Raw genomic sequence first — 10,424 nt, forward strand, 5'->3', positions numbered from 1 at the left:
TAATTAGGACCCCCACATGAGAGGTTTTAGATGAAGATACATTGGGTTTTCTAAACTTCACATGCTCATTATTGCGTACTATCTAAAAACCTCACATATATGGTTTTGAAAGCAAATAATGGGGAGCTTTTAAGTAGTAACCTAAATGTAGCATCAACACTATCTTCATGTATCAACAGCTCCATCTTCGTGTATATCCAGTTTATTAGACCATATGCTATTGTATTTTGTATTTTGTATTTTTTTTTTTTTTGAGAGCAAATGAGCATGGTAACTTTTGGTAAGCATGCAGTAAAGTGGGTGTATCGAAACGGTCTAGTCATCCAGCAAGAGTGTTTTATCTAATTTGAATTTTTGGTAGGGAGTTAGGTACGTGGTCCTTTTCACATGCATGCATTAAAACCAAATTCGACTCACTCCTCATGCATGCTCCTGCCAAACGTATAACAAACTAACTCCAAATTCAATACCCGACTATCTATATATTACGCATGTGGCTGGTATTTTCATCAAACAACTTGTACAAAGTTTAGGCAGTTGTCCACTACGTAACCATGAGATTGAGACTAGCTGCATAGGACTCTCTCTGCTCTATTTAAAGGGCTCTCTTTCTCCTAGTTTTCTCTCGCTAGTATATATGCAACCAAGTTAGGAATGTGGATGAAAATGTTTTTATCATACATGTAGGAACTGCTTCCTTGTTTCCTTAATATATTGGCTTACCATTATGTGTTTAATTAATTATGGGTTTGTTTTCTTATTGACAAAAATATAAGTTTGTCTGGGTCAAGGTAATTAAGCCAAAGAAACCAGGAAGTCAGGTCCTACGTACAAATGATAAAAACTTTCTCCATCCACCTTCCTTAACTTGGTTTTGAGCTGCTGGGTCGTGCCTCAGGCCAAAGCTCCACCATTACAGGCACTTATGTAGTTATGCTATACAGGGCAATCTGTCATGGAGGTAAACATTAATTAATCATGTGAATTCAAGTAATTTAAACTTACATAATTTGTTTAATTAATGACATTAAATTGATCGGTGGTGATTAATTACAGGGTTTCTTGGACATTAAGATGAAAAAATGGATTAGAAACCTATCGGGGCCGGAATGAGACTGGGTGTGATTGCAATGGACCTTAGTAATTATTAATTATGTAATTAGTAGGTGCATTGCCATACACCCAGTCTCATTGTCTCCATTATCATTGCATCAGTTCGTTAATTAAGTTGTTATTATACAGTTTCCTTTTTGTGTTATATATATTCATACACTGAAAAATAACAGAGTAAATATTTAGTAGGTTTTTCAGATGATTCTATCATTTTTTTTTTTTGGTCTGAAGATGATATATACTATCATTTAAACTCCCATTTGCTTTAATTCCAATCCCATTTTCGACTTAGGCTTTTTATCTTGAGGACTAAATACTATTTGAAATGCATTTTGCAAGTAGATCATTGTGGTCTCATGGATTCAGGGCCTGGTAATCGAAGGCATCAACATGTATTGCCTCATTACAATTTACAATGCATGGCTTTCTTACGGGAACGGGGTGCCCTAAAGAAGGCCATGTATGGCCAAATGACTGTAATGAGGTAATAGATGTTTATGGCTATGATCCCAAAGGCCCAGAATCCATGAGATCTCTGTATGGCCAAATGACTGTAAAGTATCGACATGAGTAGTGAATTTGAATGTGAAGAGTAGGAGGGTGAAGATGCAAACAAAGCCAAGGATGGCGACCTCCGATCACAATGCAGAGATCTCATGGATTCTGGGAATTGGGATCATAATGGCCATTCATATCCTTCCAGCCATCTTGAGATCGAATCTGGGCGCGTTCACATTTGCTGGTTTCCATTGTTGAATAATATCTCAAACTTCCAAATTGTTAGAATAGCCTAAACTCTTCTGTATTGTACATTCAAATCTAATCTAGCATTAAGAAATTCTTGTTTAGCTGTTTGTATTGGAGATTTGGCTTGGCTTGGCTTCTTTACTTGGTTTCAATAATCTTGTTCTTTGTTGTACTATCGTGTTAAATCTATAAATTATCTTGTAATTTTCTCACAAGTTTCTATGACAAAAAGAAAGAAAGAGAGAGAGAGAGAGAGAGAGAGAGAGAGAGAGAGAGAGAGAGAGAGAGACGGGCAAGTTATAGTCATACAGAGTTACATACTTACATATCACTCAACTATGTAATCCTGCTTGGGAAAACCAAAACTTTTGGCATGCTACAAACTGAATTTAGGGAGGCAAATTTACTCTATTCCGAACCAGAAGAGCAAAGAAAGGGGAATGAAATCATTTTCCAACAGAAGATTTAAAAAAAACAGTAGTCTGCACCAAACATCATTTTCATAACAGAATTCATTTTTTGCTGAATTAATTTTAATAATTAAATGTATGCACATACTCGCCCTACAAATCTATAAAAATGTGAGGCAGATTGATCATGAATGACATCTATTTTTATCCATTATCCCTTCCTTTTGATTTCAGTGCGGAAAGCAATGACCAAAAGGAATAACCATAAAACCCCAAATTTACATCATGTTTTCTTTCAACCTAAACCAGAACTAGTACCCGGTACAGGCCTCAACATTGGATGATTAAGAGTCGGCTGGGCAGTCCCTGGGGCATTAAACATGGCGTTTGGAGCTGACGAGGAAGACTGTATCCTTGGTCCCAAGCCTAGCATTGATTGCCGTGGCATGAATGGCATGTGGGGATGGACTGGTTGGTTGTTGTTGTATCCAGATACACTTGGCTGTGAAGCGGAAGGTGACATAATTTGTTGCCTATTGTTACCAGTGTTGTTATTGGCCATGGAAGGACCAACTCCTCCTAAATTCAAAGGTGAAGGGACTCCAGCAGGTCCAAACCGAGTTGATATAAGACGGACACGTTCACCAACCATCCTCTGCCTTGTCTTCTCCACTTGTTCGCATTCTTTCATTAGAAAGGTTTCCACTTCAGCGAATTGCTTTAACTTCAGCTCTAATCTCTTCAACTGTCATAAATTTCACATCACAGAGATAAGAATACTCATCCAGTTAAATATGAGTATGATGTTCAAAGGAAAACAAATCAAAACCCTGATTGCTAAGATATTAAGGTAAAAACTACAGGAGGCAGCAACTTGTCAAAATAAAATCAGGTGTTGGAGCAATGTCATCTCCGGATAGGATTTTGAATTTCAGAGATATCCAGTTCTCAAGGGCATATGAACAAGCACTATAAATAATTAATCCTGGCGAAATAAAGTTCCAATGCTGTCAAAAACACAATGAACTACCCCATAGATGCAACTCAACATGGGCCAGCCTAATGCCTCCAGAAAACTCCACATGAAAAATCTGAGGATACAAGCAGGTACAGATCTGGCCAATTATTTATAGATATGATCCATCCTGGGGTATACTTTTTGGTCCATCAGTAACCAGGTAAAGCTACTAAAAGGCGCTAGATTGATGCAAATAAAAATATTCAAGATACTTTATACCAAAAACAATCAGAATAGACGCACATGCATGATTTTTGTTACAACTGATACAAGGCATAAAAAAACAGCTCTAACACAGAGACATGCCAATAGAAGTTCTCTAAATTTTCCAAATAATAACACGTATCAAAATATGGTTTTTCTAAGCAGCTAAAGACTAGAGTCATATTCTAAAAGGGACCTTCTCCCTTAGCCTGGTTCAAGCCTTTCTAAGATGTTTGACTCCATCTCCACCTATTAACAACTAACAGATAGCAACTAATAATAAGAAAAAAGAATAAAAAAATCACACAACTAAGAAGGAAACAGTTACTTTTAGTAATAGTTATACCTGATGATTTATGATATTAGCAGATAGTCTCTGAATTTCCCGTTCTTCATGATCGGCAAACAATTTTGCCTTTATTGCAGCAGCAGCAAGGCCAGCTTTGGCAGCAGCTTTAACTTTTTCTGCAGATAATGGAGTCACCCCTGCCTCATTTTGACCCCAAGGACCATGTCCTGCTGAGTTCTCATCTGAAGTTTGATGATCCATGAATAACTGGAAGTCAGAGAGAGAGAGAGAGAGAGAGAGAGAGGGGGGGGAAGCGAATAGAATATGATAAGAACATAGAAAACTCAAGGCCTACCCTTCTGCTGAACTGAATTTGCAATATTTCTATTAGCACCACCTTCTCTACCATGTATGCTCTCCGAGTTCATCCTTCATACGTGAAAAATAAATTTTAGTTCTGCGAACATAACAAAATTTGCAATATCAATGAAGCATATGCAATGAATACAAGGGATTTCCCTACATCCAAACCAGTAATTTCAAAAGTAGCTTAGAACCTGAATTGTTCACTAAGCTAACAGTACAAGCGAACTCCTCTTTATTGATAATATTAGGAACTTATCAAAACTACTTAGTGGTTAAAAATTGGGGTAAGGTGGTTACTGTTACCCTCTAAAAGTCCTATGAGAAAAAATCCCTAGGAATTTAATTATATACAATGAGCACAACATGGGGGAGCATATCAAAGTTGACTTGCGCTGTAAAACATTACAAAAGAAGAAACTCACCTATGTCCTGATCCTTCCATCTGCAAGATACTTCCAGAAGCAGATAAGCCATTGTCCTCAGACAATGCCGCCAAGGCTGCATGGGCACAGGATGCAGCAACTCTTGGCCCAACAGAAGAGGCCAGAAAGGCAACCTACAAAAATTTTCCACTAGTTAGCTGTATAAGAACACAAGTCTAGGAACCTTTATCCCTTTGATTAAATTCGTCAGTTATATCTCTAGCTAGAGCTCCCTCTTTCCCTTCTATCAGCATACATTTGATCAACTAATCAATTTACACAATAATTATAAGAAGGTTATGTTAAGAGAACACATAATCTTGAAATCTATTTAGGCAACATTCACCCAGCTATTTCAATTTTTATCTTATGTTCTTTTCTTTGTGCATGCACTGGATGTCCTCTCCTCAGTACCATTCTCTCAACAGTGTAAAGAAGTTATGATCAAATGAAAGCTTTGCAACCTTGGAATAACTGTATATAATGTATGGACCACGGTCCTAGTCCCAACCACACAGTAAGAGTGAAAAATCAAACCAAGGATTAGTATTACAAGGCTCCCACAAGCATGTCTATATATGCTTTCATCATCTGAGTTGGTATTCTTAGAATAAAAAACACTCAATTTACTACAACAATTGCCACTGGAGGTACTTGTCAAAAATAAACAAATTACGAAGTAATCTTGTTCGATCAATGTACTTGGGACAGTACTTTTCAGAATAAATGTTCATATGTTTCAACTTTCAAGTGAATTATACAAAAAATAAAGGACCATGTGAAGCAAGGGATTAGACACCTACCAGGGCCATGACTGGATTCCCAGAATTTGCAAAAGGGAACCTGCTTTCAGAATCAGCATCTTGTAGGCAGGATCCTGAAAAGAAATTGAGAAAAAGGTAGGCATAGAATGTCAAAAAATACACCAGGATTACTTGAAGGATGATAACCATAAGTATATAAGAACACCTGCTGAATCCCCATTTGAATTTGAACGAAATCCTCCATGATCACCTCTACCTGCCGAGTTAGATGGCAGGGACACGCCTGGAACTTCAATATTTTCCAGCAGGCCATCCTCCACAGGCAGACGGAGAAAATGAAGGATGCATTGAGCTTTTGACTTTGTACCAACATGATCTGCAATTTCATTCCAGTTCTCATTAAAGATTTCCATTGCCTCGAGCAGCAGTAGGGTTTCTTGATCAGTCCAACTTTCCCCATCCAGATCATAATCTTTTGTTGAATCCACCCGTATAAAATCTATGCTTGAATGACCAACCACATATCTTCCTTCATGGAAGCAATTAAAGCACAGAAGTACATCAACCTGCAACATAAGATGTCAATCAGTTATTATAGAGAATAAGAACTCAACCAACCTAAACTAAGCATTAATCCAAACTAAAAGGGTTTCAAGGTTCCTTGGTCTCCATTCAAACTTATCTAAGGTCACATATTATCTTTGAACACATAAATACAACTTTCATCCTTATTCAGATGTACAAAAGGTTTTCAAAGGTGCTTCGAATGCATGCTTCAAACAAACCTGGGTGAAAATCAGTGGCTTCAAGGTTATCAAAATTAAGCAGTTGTCTGGTTTGGTATATGCCCATCAGGCATTGAACGCCACATTATATTTAAGTTTTCTAAACACTGCCTAAGCTTTTTGAAACTACAATGAAATGACTTATTCTTAATAAGTGTTAAAGCTGTGTTTGGCGCAATCTAAATGATTTTGATTGTTATCTTAAAAATACTACAATAAGATTTTTTTTATTCTACAATCTTTTAATTTTAACTAATTGGAGTCCGTATAAAAGATATTAACTTACAAAATTGAGCAACTCACTATGTTTTGCAATCAAAATAGAATTATCTTTTAAATTCAAAATTAATTCCTTTTTAGTTATTTTGTTTTTCAAATTTCATTTTCTTAAATATCATGGGAATAACCTTTTTTTATGGCATCAAGGGAATAATCTTACGGTAATATAATTTCTCAATAAAATGCAAAATCTAGTAATTGTAAACAAACATGACTATAAAGTTAAGCGCCTCATTGCAACTTTGAAAAGTTAAAGCATTACTTTGAAAGAAAAATTTACATGAGGCATCTAATTGTAATTTTCCCTTTGTATTACTTTCTAAATCATTTTGAAGCAAGATGTTTCATTATGTCATTACTAATTTTGAGCACAGTATAAAATGCTTATGCCTAGTGCCTTTGCATTTATGCTGGCTTAGCCTTTCATGTAGCATCCTCATCCCTCAATCTTCATTCAATGAGACCAAACAAGAAAATCCCTCCCTCCCTAGAATGCCAAATTCCTCCCCCCCCCCCCCCCCCTCACCCTTATAAAGCTTAAAATGTGTTATGATGTACAAAACAAAGACTTGAAGTAGCATTGCCATTAAAAAAACCACCAGCTATTCTGCTGGAATATACATAAAATGACATAAGAATCAAAATGCACAAGCTGTCGAGGACCTGTTGTTAATAGTAATACTTCTAATATGGAAAAAGAAAATTTGGCAGCAATTACTAATGTGATGTTTGTGGTAAAATTCATTACTATAACCAGTATAAATGCTCAATACCAAATAATGGAAGTTAAATGGCAATTTCAGGGTAAAGCTCAAGTTGATTGACAATGGCATTATATTGCAAGAGTTGACACATTATACTACCAAAAAACATTCCTTAAGTGCAGCTGTCCATTAATTTAGATAATACATTTACTCAAATATGACAACACCAACTATTAGCCATCATAAGGTCCAAACTTCAGACAAAAACTTCAATTATGTTTGACGGCAAAAATTATCGTAATTCAAGTAACTTCTTGCAGTTGGCCTAGGTGTCACATCAAGATGAAAGCAACATGCTAACAAGCATCATAGATTATTGTTATCTGACAAAAATGGGCTGTATAGACCAATCCTACACCATTTAAAACAAACTTCAACTCCATTCATTTAATTATGGAAGTTAATGTTTGTGTCACAAGTTGTAGTTGTAGCTTTGTGCAGTTTCATCATCCTTTCAAGCAAACAAATCATCCATTTGATAAAAATTATGGACAGAAGAAACATAGCTTTGATAAATATTATGGACAGAAGAAACATAACATTAATGAAATGATAGAGACGTACCTCCTTCTGTGACTGATAGTATACATTGGGAAGAGAACTAGAACAATAATTGCAATGATTTTCAGATAGACGCTTTCGAATTCTGTTGTCCAAATCAGAGACATCATCATCATCATCATGACAGGACAATGACGTATAAACAGCAGCTGCCTTAAGCCTACATCTGGGCTTGTCAAATTTGATTAAACTATCAATGGACTTTAAAGCAGCTGATGGCACTTGAATCTCACCATTTAGCTCCTCTCTTAAGTAGGAACTGCCATTCCAAGGCTCACGACTTGGTGCTACAGCACAGTAATTAATAATTCCCCAGTGATCAAGAAACCGAATTATTCGAGTCAAATCTTCAGTATTTAGACGACCTGCTAATTTTGTGCAATCAGAAAATGTAAGCCTCTTCTCAGGGTTTTCCATGTATTTGGCAACAATTTCATTCCTGCTTTGCATGTATATCTCGGGAGTACAATCTGATGATTTGCCCGAGAAAAAATGCGGCACCACTTGTCTCTCCAGTCGATGCACTGTGGCTGGTGAAAACCAATCTGCTAACAGGAGAATTCCAAAAACAGAAATCCATATTTAATATGCATCTATATACACAACAATGCATAATAAGCATGTACAGAATCTACAACAAAGGAACCTCAAAGCTTTAACACACCCACTTACCAAAATTTTTTGAAATAAAATCAAATTTATACAGAATCAATATAAAACTGGCTCCATATCAAGGAATCCAAGACTTATTTCCAGATAAGTTCCAAATCTTTTTAGAGACTAGCTTCCTCTAAACCCAAAAGTGAATCTTTTTTCCTGGGTACGAATCAGAAAAAGGCTCCCATTATGTCCTCTTAACTGTTATAACATCAGTCCAGGTCAGCCCCACAACCAAGAGACATGAGTTGACTCAGATCAATTCAATTACCCACTATGATAGTTCCACATAAGAGAGAAGTAAGTACAAGAAAGCTTTTTCAGATAAAGCAATCTTGTAAAGAGTTATTAAATATCAAATAATGATCTCATCAAAAACTTTCCAGCAGCCTTTTTGCATATATAAAAAGGATTCAATCCAAAGAATCCATACCCTCCCTCTCTTTTTAGCACAAAACACTACATATGAAACTTGCAGTAAACAGAATTTTGATAAAATTGAACCCCTCCACTAGTCATTTCTTCAAATGAAGCCCCAACAGTTGAACTAAAATAATTGCACAAAGCCAGCAGCAGCAGTTTCATAGTGAAAACCGAGGAGGCAATTAATGCAACAAAGCAAATAGCCCAAACTCTGAAATGGAGTCCAATGCGCTGCCACTATAAACCAACGTAACAGAATTTTGAAAAAGACCCAAAATTTCAAAAAGGGGTTATATCTTTCAAAGCATAAAATATCCACAGCTACTCACATAAACCCACGAAATGGCAGCTACTTTAACAAGTGTTTGTCACTTTCTAGCACACAATATGGAACTGTATGAAACAGAGAGAGACAAATAAAAGAGTAAGATCACATATTCACATACCTGCGTGCATTGGAACCACATGAACTCTGTTCCCAAACCGCTTCACAACGCCGCGGCCTTCCATAATCGACGGCGGCGTCACCACGTAAGCTGCTGAGCTGGCGCCTCCGCCGTCCGCGCGGTCCGGATCCAACGCCGGACTATCCGCGGGCACGGCGGACAGCGCCTGGAGCTGCCCGTACGACACATTCTCCAAGAACATCGGGCTGGTGGGCCCGCCCTTGCCGTCGCCGGCGGCGGAGCAATTGTGATTGGCCCGCTCGAGCGCCACGACAGCCAGCACGGACGAGTGGGGCCGATTGACTGTGCGCAGGACCACGGGAGGAAAATCGCAGTGGCGGACCCCACCGTCGAGGACCTCGGTCTCGTGGGGACCGGGATCGGGTGCGGCGGCGAGTAGGGGGTTATGGTGGGGGTCCTCGGAGTCGTTGTCGTCGCGCGTAGGCAGTTCCATATCGTTTTCTTCCGCCGCAGCGTCGTCGTCTTCTTCGTCGTCGTCCTCGCGCTTTGGGTGTCGCCGAATTTGGGGGTCGCGCTTCCGCTTCCTCCATTTTCCGCGCGAGTCTGTGAAAATTCAAACATTTTGGAGTGAAAAATAAATAAATAAATTTGTGGATTGCGGATTCGTATGTATAATTTGTACGTAAAAGCAAAGTTGATTTTGAGAGAGAGAGAGAGAGAGAGAGAGAGGGTTTAGGTTTGAGTTACCTGAGGGGAAGGAAGGGGAAGCTGGCATTTTTAGGAGAGAGAGTGATTTGGAGATTTGTGGGGACTTTGATTGGCGCAAAATAGAATCAAAGGCACAGACACAGAAACTCTGTGCTAGAGAGAGAGAGAGAGTGTGTGTGTGTGTAGGGCTCCCTTCTCTGTCTTTCAGCTGTGTGTGTTTTTGCTTTGCTGAGCAAATTCTTGTTTTCATATTTTTCTCTTTCTATATTCTTTTTCTTTTTCTTTTTTTTTCTTTTTCTTTTTCTTTTTTTTTTCTTGCATTTTTTTTTTCTTTTTCTTCTTATTCTAAACCCTAAACCCTTTTTCCGCATGCCGCCCATGCATTAAATTAGAGAAAGAACTTACCTATTACAGTTGTATACACTTTTTTTGTCTATCTCTCTCGTCATGTGATCTAGCACGTGATGAGAGAGATAAATACAATAATGTATATACATATTACATGGA

General features: G+C 37.8%; 1 protein-coding gene across 1 annotated transcript; it reads right to left on the minus strand.

The window, feature by feature from the left end:
* Nucleotides 1–2,293: 2,293 nt before the first annotated feature.
* On the minus strand, nucleotides 2,294–10,134 carry SWI3C (SWITCH/sucrose nonfermenting 3C). The gene is made up of 9 exons (XM_086250690.1): nucleotides 9,957–10,134; nucleotides 9,249–9,812; nucleotides 7,726–8,267; nucleotides 5,539–5,899; nucleotides 5,373–5,446; nucleotides 4,570–4,703; nucleotides 4,137–4,210; nucleotides 3,839–4,023; nucleotides 2,294–3,015 (listed from the first exon to the last, which is right to left on the minus strand). Exons 1-9 carry the CDS (start codon nucleotides 9,982–9,984, stop codon nucleotides 2,566–2,568), a joined length of 2,412 nt encoding a protein of 803 aa, XP_086106816.1. The 5' UTR covers nucleotides 9,985–10,134; the 3' UTR covers nucleotides 2,294–2,565.
* Between the last annotated feature and the right edge of the window lie 290 nt (nucleotides 10,135–10,424).

The sequence above is a fragment of the Dryas octopetala genome, chromosome 7 (genome assembly GCF_963921425.1).
Source record: "Dryas octopetala chromosome 7, drDryOcto1.1, whole genome shotgun sequence".
NCBI classification, from domain to species: Eukaryota; Viridiplantae; Streptophyta; class Magnoliopsida; order Rosales; family Rosaceae; genus Dryas; species Dryas octopetala.

Excerpts from the sequence above, each read along its gene's own strand:
- SWI3C (XM_086250690.1), bottom strand. The coding sequence starts at position 9,984 with ATGCCAGCTTCCCCTTCCTTCCCCTCAG. Across the intron at positions 5,900-7,725 it reads ACTATCAGTCACAGAAGGAG|GTTGATGTACTTCTGTGCTT; the intron begins GTACGTCTCTAT and ends CTTATGTTGCAG. Across the intron at positions 4,024-4,136 it reads AAATTCAGTTCAGCAGAAGG|ATGAGAACTCAGCAGGACAT; the intron begins GTAGGCCTTGAG and ends ATCAAACTTCAG.